Source organism: Ranitomeya variabilis, chromosome 4 (genome assembly GCF_051348905.1).
Source record: "Ranitomeya variabilis isolate aRanVar5 chromosome 4, aRanVar5.hap1, whole genome shotgun sequence".
Classification (NCBI taxonomy): Eukaryota; Metazoa; Chordata; class Amphibia; order Anura; family Dendrobatidae; genus Ranitomeya; species Ranitomeya variabilis.
Window position 1 is genome coordinate 718,375,083 of NC_135235.1, and position 26,535 is coordinate 718,401,617.

A 26,535-nucleotide genomic window follows, 5' to 3' on the forward strand; every position below is an offset into this window, starting at 1 on the left:
TTTCTCCAAAGCTTTTTCTCCTCCGGAACGCAATTATTCCATCGGTGACAAAGAATTGTTAGCCATCAATTTGGCCTTGGAGGAGTGGCGGTATCTTCTCGAAGGGGCTGTTCATGCCTTCGTCATCTTTACAGATCACAAGAATCTCGCCTACCTTCAGTCTGCCCAAAGGCTGAATCCTTGACAGGCCAGATGGTCTTTGTTCTTCGGACGCTTCGACTTCGAATTACACTTCCGACCCAGAAATAAAAACATCAAGGCTGATGCCTTATCACGATCTTTTCAACCTTTTGATGAAGAGGAGAGACCTACACATATTCTTGATCCATCCAGGATTGTTTCTTTGGCTCCTCTAGATTTGATTACTCCTCCTCCGGGTAAGACCCTCGTAGCTAATCTTGACAAGCTGAAGATCTTGCGCTGGGGTCATTCCTCCCAGATCGCTGGACATGTAGGAGGTAAGAAGACTCTTTCTTTGATTTCTCGTCATTATTGGTGGCCCTCTCTTCACCAAGATGTATTGGATTTCATTGCTTCCTGTTCTTCGTGTGCTCGGAACAAGGTTCCTCGACAGCTTCCTTCTGGATCTCTGCTTCCACTTCCTGTTCCATCTATTCCTTGGAGTCATATAGCCATAGACTTTGTCACTGACTTACCTAAGTCCTCTAGTTGCACAACAATTTTGGTGGTGGTAGACAGATTTTCCAAAATGGCCCACTTCATTCCTCTGCCTGGTCTACCATCAGCTCCTGACCTAGCAAAGATTTTTTTACTTCAAGTTTTTCAGCTCCACGGATTCCCTCAGCATATCGTGTCTGACCGAGGAGTTCAGTTTACTTCCCGTTTTTGGAGAGCTCTTTGTGGTCTTTTGAAGGTTTCGCTAGATTTTTCTTCCGCGTACCATCCCCAGTCCAATGGTCAAGTGGAGCATGTAAATCAAATCCTCATATCTTACCTTCGTCATTTTACTAATGCGCACCATGATGACTGGGTGTCTCTTCTTCCCTGGGCTGAATTCGCCTACAATAACCACACTAGCGAATCTACATCCAAATCTCCTTTTTTTATTGTTTTTGGGCAACATCCCGGCATTCCTCTTCCTGTTCTCCCCACCTCAGGCGTACCGGCGGCGGACTCCTTGTCCCAGGAGTTTTCCAAGATTTGGCAGGAGACTAAGGAGGCGCTAGTAAAAGCTAGTAGCAGAATGAAAAGGTTTGCCGACAAAAGGCGTTTGGATGTTCCTCCTTATCAACCTGGCGATAAGGTCTGGCTTTTCTCTTGCTATATCAGACTTCAAATTCCCTCTCAGAAGCTGGGTTCACGTTACATCGGTCCCTTTGAGGTTTCTAGCCGAGTTAATGATGTAGCATACAAGTTGAAATTACCCGCCTCCCTACGCATTCCTAATGTTTTTCATGTATCTCTCCTCAAACCCGCAATTTTCAATCATTTTCATTCTGTTCCTTCACGTTCTCACCAACCTATTTCCTCTGATGCTTTTTTTGAGGTTAAGAATATTCTCGCCAAAAAAAACGTCAAAGGCAAAACATTTTTTCTAATTGATTGGAAAGGGTTTGGACCCGAGGAGAGGTCTTGGAAGCCTCTTGAGAATATCAATGCTCCTTTAGTTTTGAAAAGATTCCTTTCCAGCTCTAAAGAGAGGGGGGGTAAGAGAGGGGGTACTGTTACGCCATGCTATACTTACCTTTCCGGCCGGCACGTTCCCGACGCTCCTCCTCACTCCTCTGTCTCTGCTTTCCGGGGTGCTCGTCCCTTTGCCGGTCCGCGCATGCACAGACGGGCTTCTTGTACCGCTGGGGCTTCTGGGAGTTCGTGACCCGTTGGCTCCGCCCCCAATATGGCGGCGCCCATCTGGTATTTCACTCCTGCACTTGCCCTGGTTAGCCGCCTTTGCGTCTATCGTGTTTGTCGGCTCCTTGCCGGCATCCCTTTAGTTTCCTTGGCTCCACCAGCGTTTACTCTGTTTTGGTCCTTGTCTCTTTGTTGCCTTCCTTGTCAGTCCTGTCTTCCTGCCTCCGTGCCAGTCCTGTCTTCCTGCCTCCGTGCCAGTCCTGTCTTCCTGCCTCCGTGCCAGTCCTGTCTTCCTGCCTCCGTGCCAGTCCTGTGTTCCTGCCTCCGTGCCAGTCCTGTGTTCCTGCCTCCGTGCCAGTCCTGTCTTCCTGCCTCCGTGCCAGTCCTGTCTTCCTGCCTCCGTGCCAGTCCTGTGTTCCTGCCTCCGTGCCAGTCCTGTGTTCCTGCCCCGTGCCAGTCCTGTGTTCCTGCCTCCGTGCCAGTCCTGTGTTCCTGCCTCCGTGCCAGTCCCGTGTTCCTGCCGTCTTGCCAGCCCTGTGTTCCAGCCTTCCTAGACGGTCCTGTGTTTCTGACGTTCCCCATCTATCGCGTGTCTCCTTCATACCGGTCAGTACTTTTTCCTTACATACTCTGCTCGTGACTCTTCTGATCTGTTTGCCTCGGTGACACCACCTCTCCCTTATCCTCTTATCCATCTCTGGTTCTTATATCAGTCATCCCTTTGGCTCCGGCAGTCGCGGCTTCACCCTCCTTGGGCTTGTCCCAAACACTCCCTGTATAGGGGGTGGTTCCATCTGGTCCACTCGCCTTCGGGGGCTCTGTAGCCGTGACCCAGAGGGTCCACTTCTTGGGTCGTAATACCTTGGTGTTCGCTGGAGCCTATACCTGGTGTCTAATCTGAGCTGCTGTTAACCTGCGATTTCTGAGGATAGTGACTCAGATTAACTTATCCTCAGAAGCAGAGGTGACTCTTGGTCTTCGTTTCCTGTTGCGGTCCTTATGTGAGCCAGTTTCTTTGTAGCGCTTGATGGTTTTTGCTACTGCACTTGGGGACACTTTCAAAGTTTGCCCAATTTTTCGGACTGACTGACCTTCATTTCTTAAAGTAATGATGGCCACTCATTTTTCTTTACTTAGCTGCTTTTTTCTTGCCATAATACAAATTCTAACAGTCTATTCAGTAGGATTATCAGCTGTGTATCCACCAGACGTATGCACAACACAACTGATGGTCCCAACCCCATTTATAAGGCAAGAAATCCCACTTATTAAACCTGACAGGGCACACCTGTGAATTGAAAACCATTCCCGGTGACTACCTCTTGAAGCTCATCAAGAGAATGCCAAGAGTGTGCAAGGTAGTCATCAAAGCAAAAGGTGGCTACTTTGAAGAACCTAGAATATAAGACATAATTTCAGTTGTTTCACACTTTTTTGTTAAGTATATAATTCCACATGTGTTAATTCATAGTTTTGATGCCTTCATTGTGAATGTACAATTTTCATAGTCATGAAAATACAGAAAAATCTTTAAATGAGAAGGTGTGTCCAAACTTTTGGTCTGTACTGTATTCCACTGAGAGGACTTGCACCATGTGTAATTGTCGAATAAGTTTTGTTCACTTTCTATTGTTGTACAACACTTGGGCGCGTTTGCACTTTACAAGTCGTCTACGTTTGTTATTTTGATTTTTTATCTTAATATTTATTAAAAGGTTACATTTTATATATCCCAATTTTTGCTATTACCTAGGTGTCCACCAGGTCTTCTGTAGAGCTACTGGTTGAGAGGATAGGCTGGACAGCCGCTGGCCTCCAGATACTGCTCCAAGGTAGTCCCCAGAACTGGAGCAGCTGATGGAAGAGTCAGAGACACGAGTGCAAGTTACAACAGGCAACACAAACTGGACACTTTCAGAATGAACTGCCTAGGATCCAACATTCAGCAGAGCGGTGGGTGGAGCTGCCTAATATAGGACCTGCGGGCACGGGATAGGCTGGGGAACCAAATCTCTAAAGGACACAGCAGGGTTATATTCCTGTAGAGAGTAGCCAATCCCCCTAAGGCCAAATGGAAGCAACATGCGGTCACCATAGTGAGTAGGGAGGCGCTGAGAGGGTAGGTGAGTTACCATTGTGACACCTGGTGAGGAGCCCACTCAGATGTTTCCCCCCTGAGCTGAACCCCTCGCTGCGCCTCAGAACAAATGTAATATTATCTTCACAACCAAGGAATAAAGAAATCAGTGACACCTGTGGGATAAAAATGCCCATTACCCCCTGAGATGACTTCCCTGGTGGGTACAGTGTCCTAAATGGGGTCACTTTAGGGGGTTATATGTCTTCACACACCTCGGGGGCTTTGTAATTTGCCTTCACAAGCGAGGACTGCCAAATTACTGCTCCAAAAGCAAAATAATGACTTTCCCCATTAGAGCCCGGCCGTGTGCAGTCATTTCTGACCTCAGGTTTGGGAGAAATTTCTGTATACGGGTATGTTTTCCACGGTCAGGATTGCATCAGGATATGCTCAGGATTTGGCGCAGGTAAAATCTGCACCAAATCTGCACTTGAGGTCACTGGCAGGTCACCTGCGTTTTTCATGCGTTTTTTGACGCGTTTTTTTCATGCGGATTTGTGTGTTTTTGTAAGCTAATTAAAGATATGCAAAAAAAAAAGAATTGTGATGTCATTTCTTGTCCAACCTCTTCATTTACATGCTCCATTGAAGAATAATGCTTACACACAGCTAGAAAGATAGATAGATCGATAGATAGATACAATAGATGGATACAATAGATATCTATCGTATCTATCTATCATATCTATCGTATCCATCTATCGTATTTATCTATTATCTATCTTTCGATATATCTATCTATTATCTACCGATCTATCTATCTATAAATATATCTATATCTAGATATATCGATAGATAATAAATAGATGATAGATACAATAGATTGGTACGATAGATAGATGGATGGATACGATAGATAGATGGATACGATAGATAGATTGATACGATAGATCGATGGATAGATAAGATAGATACGATAGATAGCCATTGTATCTATCTATTTCATCCATCTATCGTATCTGTTGATATATATATCTATTATCTACCTATATATCTATAAATATATCTACTGATATATCGATAGATAGCTAGATATATCGATAGATAATAAATAGATAATAGATAGATAATAGATGATAGATACGATAGATAGATGGTTACGATAGATAGAAGATATGATAGATGGATCACACATGCACTGTCGCCGGCACTCGGGACCGGAGTGTGCGGCTGCATGTATTTCTATGCAGCTGAACGCTCAGGTCCCGGGTGCCCGCGGCAGGGCCGGGTATTGACCCCGGCCTTAAACGCAATATGTTTAATAAAAAAAAAATGGCTCCCGCGCAGTTTTCTGCGCCAGAAAGGGAAAGACAGCGACTGGGAGACTGATGTTTGTAGCCTGGGAAGGGGTTAATACCCATGGAGCTTCCCAGGCTATGAATATCAGCCCGCAGCTGTCTGTGTAACCTTTACTGGCTATAAAAATAGGGGGACCACAAAAAAAAATGACGTAGGGTCCCCCTATAATTTTTAGCCAGAAAGGCTACGCAGACAGCTGCAGGCTGATATTCATAGCCTAGAGAGGGACCATGGATATTGCCCCAGGGGCTACAAATACCAGTCAGCAGCCGCCCCAGAAATGGCGCATCTGTAAGATGCGACAATTCCGGCACTTAGCCTCTCTTCCCGCTCCCAAGGAGCGGTGGGATATGGGGTATTTAGGCGCTTAATGTCACCTTTGTAAGGTGACATGAAGCCGGCTTAGTAATGGAGGGGCGTCAATAAGATACCTACCATTACTAATCCTATAGCTGTGAAAGGGTTAATAAAACACACATGCAGAATAAAGTATTTTAATGAAATAAAACACCACACAGTTTCGACCCTATTTTTATTGTACGCTCAATCCATGCGATGCCCTCGTCTCCTGGAAAAAAAGAAAAATAATAAACCAACAGTATACTCCCCGAGTCTGACGTAGTCCGTAATAACGAGTGTCCCACAATGAGTCCAGAGCTGCCTGACATACAGACATAGCAGAGCTTGTAGATGATCGCAGGAGATAACTCTCCAGCCATCACCTACACTGCAGTGTTCTCACAATCAGATGATCAGCTGACCGTGAGAACCAGACTAGTGACCGGAGACAACCCCTAGTCACGTGCACGGCAGTTCTCGCGGTAAGCCAAGTTATCATGAGAACTGCAGTGGATGCGGGACTTCCGGCGGCGGGACAGGTGAGCCGGCATGTGAATTAGTAGACATGCGTAATAAGCTGCGTTAACGCAGTTACTACGCATATGAATAATCATTAGATGCGATTTTACCGCATCTGATGATTGTTTATGGTAAGTTTATGGCGCGGCGACGGCGCGTCTCCACATTGTAAACAGACATGCTGCGTTCTGAAAAGATGCACCGCATGTCCGTTTCCGCGGGTCTGCCGCCTGCGTGTTTTACTGCATAGTGGAGACAGGATTCCATGAAATCCCCTCCACTATGCTGTAACATCTGGACGCTGCGTGTTTGACGCTGCAGTTCTACGCTGCGTCAAACCCGCAGCGTTTCCTGACTGTGGAAACACACCCTAAATTGTGGCTCCATTTTACGCTGTGAAATTAAAAAGTTCGAACCCAAAACATTTTAGTGGAATTTTTTTTTTTCTTAACACGACCAGAAATATGAAGATCTATGACGTAATGGTGGGAAGAACATGCCCCCCACACCCAGATGGATTCCCTGAGGACTGTCGATCTGTAATGGAGTCACTTTGGGGTGGGAGGGTCGCTGTTCTGGCAGCTGCGCATTATTCCAGACAAATGTACAATCCAAGAACCAAACAGTGATTCTTCCCTCCGAAGCCGCGGAAGCGATATCTCCTGCCACATTCTGGGGGTCGCCTCATTCTCCAGAAATTGCTTTATAAATTGTGCAGCGTCCTATAAGATATTCCTGCCCACAGCGCCCCCATCCAGCGAGTGTCTGTGAAAGGTCATTACACCGAAACGTCATGATGTTCTGATCCAAGGAAAACGATCACATTTATCATTGCTGCGCACAGTGTACGGCATCAATGGAGGGAGCAGCGGAGATTCTCTTATCACTGGGATCCTACTCCACTCCTCACACTCAGCAAGTGTCTGCACTGCGGCCTATATACCCGAAGCCTCACACACGGCTCCGCTCTGTGCGCAGCGTACACCCAGTACTTCTGTTATATACGGTCTGCTCCGTACACCTCGTACACACACGGCTCCGCTCCGTACACCTTGTACACGCACGGCTCCGCTCCATACACATCGTAGACACGCGGCTCCGCTCCGTACACCTCGTACACACACGGCTCCGCTCCATACACCTCGCACACACACGGCTCCGCTCCATACACCTCGTACACACACGGCTCTGCTCCGTACACCTCGTACACACACGGCTCTGCTCCGTACACCTCGTACACACACGGCTCCGCTCCGTACACCTCGTACACACACGGCTCTGCTCCGTACACCTCGTACACACACGGCTCCGCTCCGTACACCTCGTATACACACACGGCTCCGCTCCGTACACCTCGTACACACACGGCTCTGCTACATTCACACTGCAAACCCCTCCTGACCCCACACATAAACTTCCCCTCATCCAGCACCATGACAACCAGCACAGCAGAGTCCTGCATACACTGAGGCCCCTGATCATGTGACCCCTGACTCCTCCCCTCCTGTGACCTCATCACAGGTCCTGTGCGGCTCTGCAGGTTGAGGCTCCACACACCAGAACTGTAGCAGGTAAAGACCCCAATATCCACAGGTGTTCCTTCTAATTGGGGGGAAACTATCACCTCTAGTTATCCTCGGACAGTTCTGACAAACACAGAAAAGTGCCCCTTTATGGAGGTGACAGAAAGTCGGTTTAGTCACTTTAGCTCCATAGTATCAGCTCTAATCCAATGGTGAGAGAGCGATTTACCCTGAAGAGTCACAGATTGTGGAGTTGTTATAAAATGTTATATTTAGGGGGTTTGTGTTGTCTCCTTATAAGAATCACAATGGTTTTGTTCCTTTTCCGCTGATAGATACAAACGACTATGAAAGACGGGAACCAAGGAAACCTGTATTACTCTCATAGTACGGGGTCTCCACACAGTATTGTCGGGAAACCTCCATATAGAGGCCGGTGGGGATGGAGTCAGTGACCGACTCTGGACAGATCTGTTCCTAGAGCCGCAGTAGGAGATGGAGATGTCGTCCTCATCATGGAGTCGTTATTTCTCCTGTCACGTGTAATGAATATCTCCTGCAGTATTACTAATGCCGATTCCAGGGTCGGGAAATGAGGCGAGAATTAGCGTTATGGAAGATGAGTCTATGAGGAACGTATTCAGCTGCCGACTCCGAGGGGGAAACTGCTTGTTGTCTGTGGCCGAAATATATAGGATTTATTAGTAGATGGAAAGAAGGAAACTAAATACTGTAAAATAATAAATCTCCTCATATGTTTCCCTTATTATCTCCAGTAATTGTATTATTACACAGGATTCTTATGATGTTACATCGGCTCATCTTCTTCTCATTCAGGTCTCTACAATATCGGAGCCTCTCAGTGAAGATCTTCTATAGAAGAGAATTTCCTGATTTACCCATCAAAGATGGATATGGACAGAGACAAGATGGCGGAGAGGATATTACACCTCACCCTAGAGATCCTCTTCCGGCTTACTGGAGAGGTGAGAGATTCTGATGACGTCACATTGCATCATTCTTATCTATGGGAATAACAGATGGACAGAACTGGAGAGGTGAGGACTCTGGAAATGTCTGTAGTGAGATTTATTAATGTGTCTCTCCATAACCAGGATTACACAGTGGTGAAGAAGACCTCTAGTGAGCGCTGTCAGGACCCTGTGTCTGGGCTCAGGGGTCTTCCCCATCCCTCAATCACGGAGTCTCCCCCTCACCCCCTGATACATGAAGACATCAATGACCAGAAGATCCTAGAACTCACCTACAAGATGATTGAGCTGCTGACTGGAGAGGTGACACTGCTGGGAATGCTGGGATATTATACAGTAACGCTATGAAGGGATCGGGGGGATGACGGTATCATTGTATGTGTCAGGTTCCTATAAGGTGTCAGGATGTCGCCGTCTATTTCTCCATGGAGGAGTGGGAGTATTTAGAAGGACACAAAGATCTGTACAAGGACGTCATGATGGAGGTTCCCCAGCCTCTCACATCACCAGGTAATAGACAGGACTAAATACATACGGCCTATAATTATCTCTATGTAAAGAATGAATTCAGTCTCTGTGTGTGTTTCCTCCAGATCTATCCAGTAAGAGGACAACACCAGAGAGATGTCCCCGTCCTCTTCTTCCACAGGACTGTAAACAAGAAGATCCCAATGTTCCTCAGGATCATCAGGTAGATGGAGAGAAGGTGTAATGAGATCTCCCCTATGATGTATAGACGGCTGTGAAGGTCTTGTGCTCAGTCTTGTTTTATCCACCAGTATTATATGTTTTGAAAATGGAAAGGATATGTTTCCGGTACACCGACCAGTTATAATGAAAATAGTTTATTTGGACATGATTAAAAATAAAACAATAAAACAACCTGACTAAGGACGCACCTTTGCGCCAGAAACGCATCAGGTTGTTTTTATTGTTTTATTTTTAATCATGTCCAAATAAACTTTTTCATTTTTACTGGTCGGTGCGCTGGAAACATATCCTTTCCATTTTCTACATTTGCTGAATGCACCAGCAAGATAGGCACCCACCAGACACATGCTAGCAAACTCGCTTGGATTCCAGCTGGATACTACCCACATGAAGACTCCCCTGTCCCTCCTTCCTGCTTATTATATGTTTTATACTTTTATAATGAGAACGGTGGAGATGGCAGGATTAGAGCTGATCATAGATGTGACTTCTCCATCTGTCTGTGACTCTTACAATATTTGTTTCAGGTTGAAGATCTGACCCATATTAATACTACAGAGACATATGTGAGGGGTGATGAGCGGTGTAAAGAGGAGACTCCTACATATGACTACCCAGGTGAGTAGTGATCACTAAATGCAGAGAAGTCACAGATTCTTCTCAGTCACTGGCTGTGGCTGCTTTATCGGTGGTGTTGTCCGGCCGTATTACCATGTTCACCATTTTGCCTCTAGACCACAACATTCTCCTCAATCCAAAACTGTTCAAATAACTTTGGGCATTAAAAACCCTTTTCTATAGAACTTACAACCTGAAGGATCCACATACCCCCTGAAATTAGAAGACTGACCGTTAGCTGCCCAGATCTGTAAGCTATAAAGACAAATAACCTCATACGCAGAATGTGCTGGCAGGTTAAAAAATCACGTGAAAAAAATATGGGTCTGTAAGAGAAAGCAGAGGGTAATGATGATGTTGGCTTCCTAGATCCCTGATATCTTATTGGATGAATCCACCTTCTCCCCCTTCTGTGCTGCTGAATGTGCTCATATGGTCCCTACAAGACCAGGTCCAGTCTTTCTGGCCAAACTTCACTTTTATGATCGCCAACATTAAATGTGCAGTGAGGCCAAGTGTGAATTTCTGGACAATAACAGCAGTTTCCCTTTATCCTGACTTTTCAATTTCTTTTAAAACCAACTGACTTCAAGAAAAATTGTGATAAACTACATAAAAGACATTACACCTGTGCCATGATATATCTCTAAGCTGTGCGCGGCTGATGGCTGTAATATACATTTATTCACGCCTGCAGAATGTGTTAGCATGACCGAGCCCTGGTTTCATGGATTCACCCCACGTCATAAATTCCATTATGTTTTCATTCCTAAGGAATTCAGATTACTGCACAATCTCTCCTGAAATGGGGGCACTAATACTTTCTCTACTCTTGTCTTTGACTATCTAATATTTCTTCTTGAAGAACCACCGAGCCTCATTCTGTAATTACCCCAGATAGGTTTCACCACTAGTTTCTCATCTTTTACTGATGAAGATTATTGAATTTGATCATTTCTTTAGAAGTGTTATTGTCTATAGTCACAGTTTTTTACTACAGTAGTTGGTGTCCCTAATACTCTGATAACCATTTCCCGCAGCCAGTTTTGTGCTCCTAATCAGGGCCATTTTTCAAATCTGACGTGTGTCACTTCATGTGGTGATAATTATAATTTATTTTTTTTATTTTCACAAGGGTATCAGGAGAAATTGGACCACAAAATTTGTTGTGCAATTTCTCCCACATACCCCATATGTGGGAAAAAGCCATTGTTTGGGTGCACGGCAGGGCTTAGAAGGGAGGGAGCACCGTTTGACTTTTTGAACTCAAAATTGACTGGAATCAATGGTGGCGCCATCTTGCGTTTGGAGACCCCCTGATGTACCTAAGCAGTGGAAACCCCCAATTCTATCTCCAACCCTAGCCCCAACACAACCCTAACACTAATCCCAACCCTAACCATAATTTCAACATAACCCTAGCCCAACCCTAAATTTAGCCCTAACTCTAATAAGAAAATGGAAATACATTTTTTTTTTTTTAATTTTATTATTTTTACCTAAGTGGTTGATAAAGGGGGGTTGGTTTACAATTTTTTTTTTTTATTTTGATCACTGTGATAGACCCTATCACAGTGATCAAAATTAAACAATAGGAAAAATTTCTTATTGTTGCTGGGTGCCGGCTGGCTGATCTCAGCGGGAACACTGCGCATGCGCCTGCCATTTTCTCCCGTATTTATTTATGCCTGCAGAAGCCTGCATGACTCCAGCCCTGGTTTCATGGATTCACTCCACGTCATAAATTACATTCTGTTTTCAATCCTAAGGAATTCAGATTACTGCACAATCTCTCCTGAAATGGGGAGCACTAATACTTTCTCTACTTTTATCTTTGACCATCTAATATTTCTTCTTGAAACTCATTTGACAGAAAATATTGGTCCTTAAGATAGTTTAAATTGCCAATAATCAACAAACCCCATACTGTAACTAGTCCAGAGAGTTTTCACCACTAGTTACTTATTTTTTACCAATGTAGATTGTTGAGTTTGATGACTTCAGTAGATGTTATTGCCTATAGTCACAGTTTTTGACTACATTAGTTAGTTCCCAAAATACTCTGATAACCAGATCCTGCAGCCAGTTTTCTATTCCTAATCAGTGCCCATTTTTCAAATCTGCAATGTGTCACTTTACCTGGTTATAATTTTAGAATTCTTCACAAAATATAAGCCCACATTTTTTCACTTTCACAAAGGATAATAGCAAACAGATGGACCTCACTAATTATTTTACAACTTCTCTTGTATCTTTTTACAACTTCTCTTGTATCTGACAATACCCTATATGCGGTTGTATATTACTGTCTGGGCGCATTTCAGAGTTGAGAAGGGAAAGCGTGCCATTTAGCTATTTGAACCCATATCTTACTGTAACAGCTTGCAGAAAAAATGTATTAGGAGCAGTGTTTATGGCCACCTGGCAGCTCAAAAGATGGCCACCACGAACAGGCTTAACGCTATCGTCTCGATTTTCCTGATCCCAGGGATTGTCTTGCTCATCACTTTTTAACACCACTACATGGATCTGGACTTGCATAGAGATCTCCCAGGCTTGGGCCACAGTGTTGCCTGCTGTTCAGTGGTGCGAAATGAAGAACAATAGTCAGGTAGCCGGGTCAGAACCAGTAAGGCAGAGAAAATACAAAATCAGAAGATGCAAGAGTAGTCAATAAGCGGGCTGTGATCACAACAGGAAACCAATACACAAGCTGTGAGCTGAGCATAGAGGACTGAACTAGAGGAGAGCAAGGCTGTATCTGGCCGCTTCCTTCAATATGCTTCGAGGTTTCGTAGAATATGGTGCTATCCAATTGGCTGAATCAGGGAGCAGATTACTTCAGCTGGACAGCACATACACCCATAGTGCCAGACTGGATGGTACTACTTGTCCCAAGCACCCTAATCTAAGTGGATGAATCGAGCCTATTTTGTTCAGAGCTTCTGGTACTAATGTCTACTCCATTACAAGCCCAGCCTGCCATATGAATAAGGATATGCCTGGTGACGTCATGGGAGCAGATTCCAGAAGAGAAGTGACACACCATCTGCAGAAGCCCTAATATGACACATTTTCAGAAAATCAAAGCTGTGGGCATCCCCATAAAATGACTCCATTTTGAAAATTATAACCCTCAGAGAAATAATCTATTGGAGTAGTGACTATTTTTGATTCCACAGGCACTTAACGGAAATTGGCACACAGTGGATGTGGGAGAAAACAAATTGTAAATATGCCATTTTATTACCCAACACATAGTGCCCTGATTGTGCTCCCGGAGACACACACACTGTAAATTAAGTGGGTTCTTCTTACTATAGTAATGCCAAATACATGTGGTTTGGGCACATTGAATGGCTCAGAAGCGAGGGGGAAGTTTGACTTTGGCAGAGTGGTTATTGCTGAATTTGTTAATGGAAGCCATGTTGCTTTCCAAGAGTCTTTGAGCCACTAATATTGTGGAAACCTCTGTTTTTCCACTGACAGATGATGGACTTGAGTGGGGACTTTTTTTTTTTTTAAATTCGTTTATTAACAACAAAATAGTAGTGTTGCAAACATTTTGCATCCAAGATTATCGAACATAAGATGTGGTACATATAAACTGCGTATTATTAAGCTTGAAATAAAATACAGCTGTCGTCTATAACCAACGTTATGATTATTAAAGCTGTTGGATCGATAGTAACACATGAAATTATGTAAATAGAAAAAACTGAAAAAACCAGAACACTTGAATTCGAACTGTATCTACTCTAACTACTAATTCGCCGCCGTACCTCGCGTCTGGCCTCCACGCGATATCCCCGCTCCACGACAAGTCTACAGAGTAAGATGGGAAGAATTCCACCTACCCCAGATTTTTTCAAATTTGCCCGGGCACCCTCTATTCTGATATACCGTGCGTTCATATGGGGACTTGTTTTTTGTTAGATGAATAGAAGTGTTTATTGGTATTATGTTCGTCAACATAACATTTATTTGTGGCTTTTTATTCCATTTTTTGGGAGGCAGAATGAACAAACAGTTGAACACCCCGCTCCACTGGTTCATCCTATGAGATTTTCTATTAGACTGTGAGATGTCATTGTCTTGGTCAAGAATTCAATATTTTTACATAACTTGCCATTTTTACAGACAGTTCAAGTAGAAATATTAAATGACATTCAAATATATTTTATTCAAAAATAATAATTGGTTTATATCTTGGCAGATGTCTGTACCAGGAGATCAGAGAAACAGCTGACATCTTCACTTTTTAAATCGGATGATTTTGGGATCCCACTGGATACAATTGAAGTTAATGCCATTACTCAAGATATACCATCATCCCTTCACAGCAAAGATCTCTCATCTGATCCTTTGAATCAGGTCCTGTCTTCTGATTCATTAACGAAAACTAAGGAAAATCAGAGTCACAAAATAAGCATTAAAAGCGGAAATACTCCTAAATCTAGGAAGCCATTTTCATGTTCAGAATATGGAAACCGTTTTCCCATCGAAAAGTCTTTTCTTACACATCCAAGAATTCACACAATGGAGAATAGATTTTCATGTTCCAAGTGTGAAAAATGTTTTAAACTCGAATCGCTTCTTGTTACGCACCAGAGAACTCACACAGGGGAGAAGACTTTGTCATGTTCAGAATGTGGAAAAAGTTTTACAAAGAAAACAAATCTTATCCAACATCAGAGAACTCACACAGGAGAGAAGCCTTTTTCATGTTCAGAATGTGGGAAATGTTTTACACAGAAATCAGATTTGGTTAAGCACCGGAGAACTCACACAGGGGAGAAGCCTTTTTCTTGTTCAGAATGTGGGAAATGTTATACACTGAAATCAATTTTGGTTAAGCACCAGAGAATTCACACAGGGGAGAAGCCTTTTTCTTGTTCAGAATGTGGGAAATGTTTTACACAGAAATCAATTTTGGTTAAGCACCAGAGAATTCACACAGGGGAGAAGCCTTTTTCTTGTTCAGAATGTGGGAAATGTTATACACAGAAATCAGATTTGGTTAAGCACCGGAGAACTCACACAGGGGAGAAGCCTTTTTCTTGTTCAGAATGTGGGAAATGTTTTATACAGAAATCACATTTTGTTAACCACCAGAGAACCCACAGAGGGGAGAAACCTTTTTTATGTTCAGAATGTGGAAAAAGTTTTACAGAGAAAACAAATCTTATCCAACATCACAGAACTCACACAGGGGAGAAGCCTTTTTCATGTTCAGAATGTGGGAAATGTTTTAACCAGACATCAGCTTTGGTTAGGCACCAGAGAACTCACAAGCGTATCCTGACCGCCAACTGAGAACCCACACAGAGAAACCTTTTTCATGTTCAGAATATGGAAATGTTTTGTAAAGAAATCATATCCTCCTAGTCACCAAAGAATTCACACAGGGGAGAAGCCTTTTTCAAGTTCAGCATGTATTAAATGTTTTACAGTAAAATCAACTCTTTAACATCAGAAAAGTCACAAAGTTGGGTGAAGTCTTTTTCATGTAAAGAAAGTTGGAAATGCTTTTTCCTCATGTTTGGCCTATTTCAAATAAAAATATTCATACTCTCTTTCCGTGCCAGTGGTGGTCCAATGTTCTTGGCACTCACGTTCCCGGAGCTCATGTGAGGTTGTTAGAAAATCAGCGCTGGCTTCGCTATTTCTTAAGTCGGATGTATTAACCATCAACAGGAAGCCACGGCCACCGCTGCTCCCTGACTTACTCTTATTGTTTGATATGTCCAAAAGTGGAGACAGTGAAACAAGTTTAAGAACGCACTTGATTTTGAAACGCATTTGGTATTCTATTAGTCATTTTCTTATGTTCCATATGATTTTTAAATACATTTTTCCTACATGTTTCAACCAAGAAAGAAAAAAAGACCTTTTGATATGATTATATTTTAACTTTGAAAAAATAAAGAATTCATCATTTTAATCATGTCTTGGATTGGATCAATCTTTCCTTTTCCAGTGAGAAGGGATTGTCCAAGTAGTGGACATCCCCTTTAAACATCAAAAATCCCACACATGGAGAAACCATTATCATACCTAATGTAGAGTGTGAAAAATAAATTACTAGAAAATCACATCACATTTATCATTGCTGCGCACCGTGTACGGCATCAATGGAGGGAGCAGCGGAGATTCTCTTATCACTGGGATCCCACTCCACTCGCTCCTCACACTCAGCAAGTGTCTGCACTGCGGCCTATATACCCGAAGCCTCACACACGGCTCCGCTCTGTGCGCAGCGTACACCCAGTACTTCTGTTATATACGGTCTGCTCCAGACACCTCATACACACACGGCTCCGCTCCGTACACCTCGTACACACACGGCTCCGCTCCGTACACCTCGTACACACACGGCTCCGCTCCGTCCACCTCATACACACACGGCTCTGCTACATCCACACTGTAAACCCCTCCTGACCCCACACATAAACTTCCCCTCATCCAGCACCATGACAACCAGCACAGCAGAGTCCTGCATACACTGAGGCCCCTGATCATGTGACCCCTGACTCCTCCCCTCCTGTGACCTCATCACAGGTCCTGTGCGGCTCTGCAGGTAGAGGCTCCACACACCAGAACTGTAGCAGGTAAAGACCCCAATATCCACAGGTGTCCCTTCTAATTGGGGGGAAACTATCACCTCTAGTTATCCTCGGACAGTTCTGACAAACACAGAAAAGTGCCCCTTTATGGAGGTGACAGAAAGTCTGTTTAGTCCCTTTAGCTCCATAGTATCAGCTCTAATCCAATGGTGAGAGAGCGATTTACCCTGAAGAGTCACAGATTGTGGGGTTGTTATATAATGTTATATTTAGGGGGTTTTGTGTTGTCTCCTTATAAGAATCACAATGGTTTTTTCCTTTTCCGCTGATAGATACAAACGACCCAACTATGAAAGACGGGAACCAAGGAAACATGTATTACTCTCATAGTACGGGGTCTCTACACAGTATTGTCGGGAAACCTCCATATAGAGGCCGGTGGGGATGGAGTCAGTGACCGACTCTGGACAGATCTGTTCCTAGAGCCGCAGTAGGAGATGGAGATGTCGTCCTCATCATGGAGTCGTTATTTCTCCTGTCACGTGTAATGAATATCTCCTGCAGTATTACTAATGCCGATTCCAGGGTCGGGAAATGAGGCGACAATTAGCGTTATGGAAGATGAGTCTATGAGGAACGTATTCAGCTGCCGACTCCGAGGGAGAAACTGCTTGTTGTCTGTGGCCTAAATATATAGGTTTTATTACTGGATGTAAAGAAGAAAACTAAATACTGTAAAATAATAAATCTCCTCATATGTTTCCTTTATTACATCCAGTAATTGTATTATTACACAGGATTCTTATGATGTTACATCGGCTCATCTTCTTCTGATTCAGGTCCCTACAATATCGGATCCTCTCAGTGAAGATCTTCTATATAAGAGAATTTTCCTGATTTACCTCAAGGATGGATATGGACAGAGACAAGATGGCGGAGAGGATATTACACCTCACCCTAGAGATCCTCTTCCGGCTTACTGGAGAGGTGAGAGATTCTGATGACGTCACATTACATAATTCTTATCTATGGGAATAACAGATGGACAGAACTGGAGAGGTGAGGACTCTGGAAATGTGTGCAGTGAGATTTATTAATGTGTCTCTCCATAACCAGGATTACACAGTGGTGAAGAAGACCTCTAGTGAGCGCTGTCAGGACCCTGTGTCTGGGCTCAGGGGTCTTCCCCATCCCTCAATCACGGAGTCTCCACCTCACCCCCTGATACAGGAGGACATCAATGACCAGAAGATCCTAGAACTCACCTACAAGATGATTGAGCTGCTGACTGGAGAGGTGACACTGCTGGGAATGCTGGGACATTATACAGGAACACTATGAAGGGATTGGGGGGATGATGGGATTGGGGGGATGATGGTATCATTGTATGTGTCAGGTTCCTATAAGGTGTCAGGATGTCGCTGTCTATTTCTCCATGGAGGAGTGGGAGTATTTAGAAGGACACAAGGACGTCATGATGGAGGTTCCCCAGCCCCTCACATCACCAGGTAATAGACAGGACTAAATACACACGGCCTATAATTATCTTTATGTACAGAATGAATTCAGTCCCTGTATGTGTTTCCTCCAGATCTATCCAGTAAGAGGACAACACCAGAGAGATGTCCCCGTCCTCTTCCACAGGACTGTAAATAAGAAAGATCCCAATGTTCCTCAGGATCATCAGGTAGATGGAGAGAAGGTGTAATGAGATCTCCCCTATGATGTATAGACAGCTGTGAAGGTCTTGTGCTCAGTCTTGTTTTATCCACCAGTATTATATGTTTTGAAAATGGAAAGGATATGTTTCCGGTACACCGACCAGTTATAATGAAAATAGTTTATTTGGACATGATTAAAAATAAAACAATAAAACAACCTGACTAAGGGCGCACCTTTGCGCCAGAAACGCATCAGGTTGTTTTTATTGTTTTATTTTTAATCATGTCCAAATAAACTTTTTTCTTTTTTACTGGTCGGTGCGCTGGAAACATATCCTTTCCTTTTCCTACATTTGCTGAATGCACCAGCAGGATAGACACCCACCAGACACATGCTAGCAAACTTGCTTGGATTCCAGCTGGATACTACCCACATGAAGACTCCCCTGTCCCTCCTTCCTGCTTATTATATGTTTTATACTTTTATAATGAGAACGGTGGAGATGGCAGGATTAGAGCTGATCATAGATGTAAATCATGAAATAGAATACCGCAGCACTCACTGGTCCTGGGGTCAAAGGTTCCTTTATTCAGAAGCAAGTATACATACAAATCTTCACGGCACGGGGGAGCAGGGCAGTGAAAGGAGTGCGCAGGAGGAGACGATGGCCGTTTCGCGCTTGACACAGTGCTTCTACGGGTCCATGTCTGAAGGAAGTGATGCTGGAAGAAATAGGTGAGTATACACAGACTCCACCCGCGTCATCAATCAATCAGGCATGACTAGGTGCATAGTGTGGAAATAAAAACACTTAAAAGCAATGAAATGAAAGCACGATTCACAAAAGATAACAGCAATAAACAAATCAATATAAAGAACATGGTTCAGATCTACAAAAATGTGAATCTACACACTTTAACACATCAGAAAAAATAAGTGCAATACAAACGAGACATCTACATATATAAAATGAAGTTACTGAGCGTCATACAAATAAAGCAGAATCTCATAGAACACCAAAGGACTTGCATACACAGAGATATTTATATCCTGATAGACTTATGCAAAATTCAACTACTCATGAGACTACTCATCAGTAATGGCATAAATTGTAGGCTAATATCTTCTAACACAATCCAATAAAAGGCCTATATGTGTAATCACTCAGCCGAGTACGATATTTCATAGCAAGACCGACATGTCTATCCTGTCATTTAGACCAGCAGGACCTGTTGCGCAAGTACGCATGGTCCATTTGGCCTCCTGTCTTAATAATAATCTGTGCAGATCACCTCCCTGTATTGGTAATTTAACTCTTTCAATTCCTGCAAATGTCAGGACTCCAGAATTACCTCCATGTGATTCTCTGACATGTGCAATAAGTCTCGGTGCCCCCTTGCCATAAAGAATAGACTTACAATGTTCTCTGAACCGAACATACATCTTACGTATTGTTTTCCCGATGTAGAACCTCTTGCATGGGCAGAAGACCACATACACAACATATTCGGTTTTACAAGAAATGAATTGCTGTACTGTGTGTGTTATTGGGCCAATAGTCATCACTTGCCCAGGAATGTGAAATTGACAGAACTGGCAGTCGCCACACCGAAAGTTACCTTTAGGAGCTGCTTGTTCTAACCAAGTGGTTTTCTCTTTTCCTTTTGTAACGCGATTATGGACAATAACGTCTCTAATACGCGTACTGCGCCTATTGGAAATTAATGGTCCCCCGACAGCCCTTCCCACCAGATCTTTATCCCTCTCTAACACATGCCAATGTTTTCTAATAACGGATCTAATTTCCTGATCCATGGGGCCAAATTAGAAGCAAAAAGTAAACCGCCGATCTTGTGAATTATGGCCGGACTTTCTGGCATCGAGAGTGCTGGCTAGCGCTCTTCAAAGTTGACTGTAATAGCCTATCTGGGTACCCTCTCTCTTGTAATCTTTGGTATAGTTCTTTTGATTGTTGTTCAAAGCCCCTCTGTGTGTTATTGACCCTGCGCAATCTCAATAGCTGACTAAAGGGTACTGATTTTTCTGTGTGATTAGGGTGAAAGCTATTGTAATGTAACACAGAATTCACAGCCGTGGGGTTACGAAAGACAGAAGTACACACCCTACCTTCTGGAACATCCACCAATACGTCCAAAAACTCCAATTTGGAACCCCCAAAATTATGGGTAAAAGACATCCCCATGTTGTTGGTGCTATTCAGATAATCCACAAAAGATGTAAATTCTCCCTGATCATAGATGTGACTTCTCCATCTGTCTGTGACTTTTACAATATTTGTTTCAGGTTGAAGATCTGACCCATATTAATACTACAGAGACATATGTGAGGCGTGATGAGCAGTGTAAAGAGGAGATTCCTACATATGACTCCCCAGGTGAGTAGTGACCACTAAATGCAGAGAAGTCACAGATTCTTCTCAGTCACCGGCTGTGGCTGCTTTATCGGTGGTGTAGTCCGGCCGTATTACCATGTTCACCATTTTGCCTTTACACCACAACATTCTCCTCAATCCAAAACTGTTCAAATAACTTTGGGCATTAAAAACCCTTTTCTATAGAACTTACAACCTGAAGGATCCACATACCCCCTGAAATTAGAAGACTGACCGTTAGCTGCCCAGATCTGTAAACTATGAAGACAAATAACCTCATACGCAGAATGTGCTGGCAGGTTAAAAAATCACGTGAAAAAAATATGGGTCTGTAAGAGAAAGCAGAGGGTAATGATGATGTTGGCTTCCTAGATCCCTGATATCTTATTGGATGAATCTCCCTACTCTCCCTTCTGTGCTGCTGAATGTGCTCATATGGTCCCTACAAGACCAGGTCCAGTCTTTCTGGCCAAACTTCACTTTTATGATCGCCAACATTAAATGTGCAGTGAGGCCAAGTGTGAATTTCTGGACAAGAACAGCAGTTTCCCTTTATCCTGACTTTTCAATTTCTTTTAAAACCAACTAACTTCAAGAAGAATTGTGATAAACTACATAAAAGACATTACACCTGTCCCATGATATATCTCTAAGCTGTGCGTGGCTGATGGCTGTAATATACATTTATTCACGCCTGCAGAATGTGTTAGCATGACCGAGCCCTGGTTTCATGGATTCACTCCACATCATAAATTCCATTCTGTTTTCAATCCTAAGGAATTCAGATTACTGCACAATCTCTCCTGAAATGGGGAGCACTAATACTTTCTCTACTCTTGTCTTTGACTATCTAATATTTCTTCTTGAAAAACCACCGAGCCTCATTCTGTAATTACCCCAGATAGGTTTCACCACTAGTTTCTCATTTTTTACTGATGAAGATTATTGAATTTGATCATTTCTTTAGAAGTGTTATTGTCTATAGTCACAGTTTTTTACTACAGTAGTTGGTGTCCCTAATACTCTGATAACCATTTCCTGCAGCCAGTTTTGTGCTCCTAATCAGGGCCATTTTTCAAATCTGACATGTGTCACTTCATGTGGTGATAATTATAATTTTTTTTTTAATTTTCACAAGGGTATCAGGAGAAATTGGACCACAAAATTTGTTGTGCAATTTCTCTCACATACCCCATATGTGGGGAAAAAGCCATTGTTTGGGTGCACGGCAGGGCTTAGAAGGGAGGGAGCACCGTTTGACTTTTTGAACTCTAAATTGACTGTAATCAATGGTGGCGCCATCTTGCGTTTGGAGACCCCCTGATGTACCTAAGCAGTGGAAACCCCCAATTCTATCTCTAACCCTAGCCCCAACACAACCCTAACACTAATCCCAACATAACCCTAGCCCAACCCTAAATTTAGCCCTAACCCTAACTTTAGCCCTAACTCTAATAAGAAAATTGAAATACATTTTTTTTTATTATTATTATTTTTACCTAAGGGGTTGATAAAGGGGGGGTTGGTTTACAATTTTTTTTTATTTTGATTACTGTGATAGACCCTATCACAGTGATCAAAATTAAACAATAGGAAAAATTTCTTATTGTTTCCGGGTGCCGGCTGGCTGATCTCAGCGGGAACACTGCGCATGCGCCTGCTATTTTCTCCCGTATTTATTTATGCCTGCAGAAGCCTGCATGACTCCAGCCCTGGTTTCATGGATTCACTCCACGTCATAAATTACATTCTGTTTTCAATCCTAAGGAATTCAGATTACTGCACAATCTCTCCTGAAATGGGGGCACTAATACTTTCTCTACTTTTATCTTTGACCATCTAATATTTCTTCTTGAAATTCATTTGACAGAAAATATTGGTCCTTAAGATAGTTTAAATTGCCAATAATCAACAAACCCCATACTGTAACTAGTCCAGAGAGTTTTCACCACTAGTTACTTATTTTTTACCAATATAGATTGTTGAGTTTGATGACTTCAGTAGATGTTATTGCCTATAGTCACAGTTTTTGACTACAGTAGTTAGTTCCCAAAATACTCTGATAACCAGATCCTGCAGCCAGTTTTGTATTCCTAATCAGTGCCCATTTTTCAAATCTGCCGTGTGTCACTTTACCTGGTTATAATTTTAGAATTCTTCACAAAATATAAGCCCATTTTTCACTTTCACAAAGGATAATAGCAAACAGATGGACCTCACTAATTATTTTACAACTTCTCTTGTATCTGACAATACCCTATATGCGGTTGTATATTACTGTCTGGGCGCATTTCAGAGTTGAGAAGGGAAAGTGTGCTATTTAGCTATTTGAACCCATATCTTACTGGAACAGCTTGCAGAAAAAATGTATTAGGAGCAGTGTTTGTGGCCACCTGGCCACCCATACTGCCAGACTGGATGGTACTACTTGTCCCAAGCACCCTAATCTAAGTGGATGAATCGAGCCTATTTTGTCCAGAGCTTCTGGTACTAATGTCTACTCCATTACAAGCCCAGCCTGCCATATGAATAAGGATATGCCTGGTGACGTCATGGGAGCAGATTCCAGAAGAGAAGTGACACACCATCTGCAGAAGCCCTAATATGACACATTTTCAGAAAATCAGAGCTGTGGGCATCCCCATAAAATGACTCCATTTTGAAAATTATAGCCCTCAGAGAAATAATCTATTGGAGTAGTTACTATTTTTGATTCTACAGGCACTTAACGGAAATTGGCACACAGTGGATGTGGGAGAAAACAAATTGTAAATATGCCATTTTATTACCCAACACATAGTGCCCTGATTGTGCTCCCGGAGACACACACACTGTAAATTAAGTGGGTTCTTCTTACTATAGTAATGCCAAATACATGTGGTTTGGGCACATTGAATGGCTCAGAAGCGAGGGGGAAGATTGACTTTGGCAGAGTGGTTATTGCTGAATTGGTTAATGGAAGCCATGTTGCTTTCCAAGAGTCTTTGAGCCACTAATATTGTGGAAAGCTCTGTTTTTCCACTGACAGATGATGGACTTGAGTGGGGACTTGTTTTTTGTTAGATGAATAGAAGTGTTTATTGGTATTATGTTCGTCAACATAACATTTATTTGTGGCTTTTTATTCCATATTTGGGAGGCAGAATGAACAAACATTTGAACACCCCGCTCCACTGGTTCATCCTATGAGATTTTCTATTAGACTGTGAGATGTCATTGTCTTGGTCAAGAATTCAATATTTTTACATAACTTGCCATTTTTACAGACAGTTCAAGTAGAAATATTAAATGACATTCAAATATATTTTATTCAAAAATAATAATTGGTTTATATCTTGGCAGATGTCTGTACCAGGAGATCAGAGGAACAGCTGACATCTTCACTTTTTAAATCAGATGATTTTGGGATCCTACTGGATACAATTGAAGTTAATGCCATTACTCAAGATATACCATCATCCCTTCACAGCAAAGATCTCTCATCTGATCCTTTGAATCAGGTCCTGTCTTCTGATTCATTAACAACAACTAAGGAAAATCAGAGTCACAAAATAAGCATTAAAAGCGGAAATACTCCTAAATCAAGGAAGCCATTTTCATGTTCAGAATATGGAAACCGTTTTCCCATCGAAAAGTCTTTTCTTACACATCCAAGAATTCACACAATGGAGAATAGATTTTCTTGTTCCAAGTGTGAAAAATGTTTTAAACTCGAATCACTTCTTGTTACGCACCAGAGAACTCACACAGGGGAGAAAACTTTTTCATGTTCAGAATGTGGAAAAAGTTTTACAAAGAAAACAAATCTTATCCAACATCAGAGAACTCACACAGGAGAGAAGCCTTTTTCATGTTCAGAATGTGGGAAATGTTTTACACAGAAATCAGATTTGGTTAAGCACCGGAGAACTCACACAGGGGAGAAGCCTTTTTCTTGTTCAGAATGTGGGAAATGTTTTATACAGAAATCACATTTTGTTAACCACCAGAGAACCCACAGAGGGGAGAAACCTTTTTTATGTTCAGAATGTGGAAAAAGTTTTACAGAGAAAACAAATCTTATCCAACATCAGAGAACTCACACAGGGGAGAAGCCTTTTTCATGTTCAGAATGTGGGAAATGTTTTAACCAGACATCAGCTTTGGTTAGGCACCAGAGAACTCACAAGCGTATCTTGACCCGCCAACTGAGAACCCACACAGAGAAACCTTTTTCATGTTCAGAATATGGAAATGTTTTGTAAAGAAATCATATCCTCCTAGTCACCAAAGAATTCACACAGGGGAGAAGCCTTTTTCATGTTCAGCATGCATTAAATGTTTTACAGTAAAATTAACTCTTTAACATCAGAAAAGCCACAAAGTTGGGTGAAGTCTTTTTTATGTAAAGAAAGTTGGAAATGCTTTAACAAAAAAATGTATTTCTTAAAGGGGTTGTCCATTACTAGTTCAACCCCTGGTCATTCCTCATGTTTGGCCTATTTCAAATAAAAATATTCATACTCTCTTTCCGTGCCAGTGGTGGTCCAGTGTTCTTGGCACTCACGTTCCCGGAGCTCATGTGAGGTTGTTAGAAAATCAGCGCTGGCTTCACTATTTCTTAATTCGGATGTATTGACCATCAACAGGAAGCCACAGCCACCGCTGCTCCCTGACTTACTCTTATTGTTTGATATGTCCAAAAGTGGAGACAGTGAAACAAGTTTAAGAACGCACTTGATTTTGAAACGCATTTGGTATTCTATTAGTCATTTCCTTATGTTCCATATGATTTTTAAATACATTTTTCCTACATGTTTCAACCAAGAAAGAAAAAAAGACCGTTTGATATGATTATATTTTAACTTGGAAAAAATAAAGAATTCATCATTTTAATCATGTCTTGGATTTGTAGAGTAGAAGCTGGATCAATCTTTCCTTTTCCAGTAAGAAGGGATTGTCCAAGTAGTGGACATCCCCTTTAAACATCAAAAATCCCACACAGAGAAAAACCATTATCATACCTATTGTAGAGTGTGAAAAATAAATTACCAGAAAATCATATTTTGTTGACCATCAAAAATAACTCAGACTAGGAGACACTCCATATGTTATTGACAAATTGCACAAAAACATAAGATAGTCGTATAATCAATTGAGAATAATTACTAGGGATGAGCAAACATGTTTGGTGATACTTGGATATCACCTGAGTATCTGGGTTCTTGGAAATACTCGGTGAGCATTAGCCATTGCTCAGATCTGAAGTTCGAATCCCCACTTTACATGTTTGGTGTCTGTTACACAGCCAATAAACATGCAGGGATTGCCTGCCAGTCAGTGTAATACCAAAGCCATCTTGGTAGTGGCATTACTGTGATTGGCTGGCCATAGTATATAATCAGGGGTGATAAAAAAAAAAAAAAACAGGTGCCACCACGCTTGGCACACTGATGTCAGTGCACAGCTCAGGGCCAGTTTTGTATTGGAGGAAGGGAGTGGTTGTACAGGCCTGTGTATGCACAGTATAATGGATCAGAGTCCTGTAGTGTTGATACTGGTGCTGAAGCTCAATCATCATATTAACAGTCGTTGTGAGGGCTAATATTGTGCTCTGTTTGTGGAGCGCCCCCAGACACAGGGCCGCGGGGTACTCGGTACCGAGCCTCTCAGTCTCAGTCTTGGGGTTGTCACGGTGGCTAGACCCGGTCCATGACCCTGGTAAGGAGCATCCAATGAAAGGTGTGATGCTGGTGCGTGGTGCGAGGCGCGATGAATAAGGAGGACACAGGGTTGCAGTCTCTTTACCTTTTTACTGAAGACTTAGGGGTCCGCAATCCAGAGCACTGCTAACAGGGCTGGCTGAGGCCGGCCGGTCCGAAGGCACATCCAGAGTTCCCTTTGCAGCTGGAAATCAGTGCCTACCAACTAGCGCCTGTGTGTTGTAGTACCTCCCTGCTGAGCACCACGGGATAGTCCTCAC

At 42.7% G+C, this 26,535-nt stretch overlaps 2 protein-coding genes across 2 annotated transcripts; both read left to right on the top strand.

The window, feature by feature from the left end:
• The first annotated feature begins 7,839 nt into the window (after positions 1–7,839).
• Positions 7,840–25,432, top strand: LOC143766620 (uncharacterized). The gene is made up of 8 exons (XM_077254427.1): positions 7,840–8,174; positions 8,470–8,618; positions 8,748–8,927; positions 9,011–9,134; positions 9,218–9,315; positions 9,863–9,953; positions 14,170–15,213; positions 24,288–25,432. The coding sequence occupies exons 2-8, from the start codon at positions 8,541–8,543 to the stop codon at positions 24,815–24,817; spliced, it is 2,145 nt and encodes a 714-aa protein (XP_077110542.1). The 5' UTR covers positions 7,840–8,174; positions 8,470–8,540; the 3' UTR covers positions 24,818–25,432.
• Positions 16,840–24,047, top strand: LOC143766615 (gastrula zinc finger protein XlCGF66.1-like). Its single transcript, XM_077254422.1, has 6 exons — positions 16,840–17,506; positions 17,636–17,815; positions 17,916–18,027; positions 18,111–18,206; positions 20,486–20,576; positions 23,916–24,047. Exons 1-4 carry the CDS (start codon positions 17,429–17,431, stop codon positions 18,173–18,175), a joined length of 435 nt encoding a protein of 144 aa, XP_077110537.1. The 5' UTR covers positions 16,840–17,428; the 3' UTR covers positions 18,176–18,206; positions 20,486–20,576; positions 23,916–24,047.
• Positions 25,433–26,535: the final 1,103 nt, after the last annotated feature.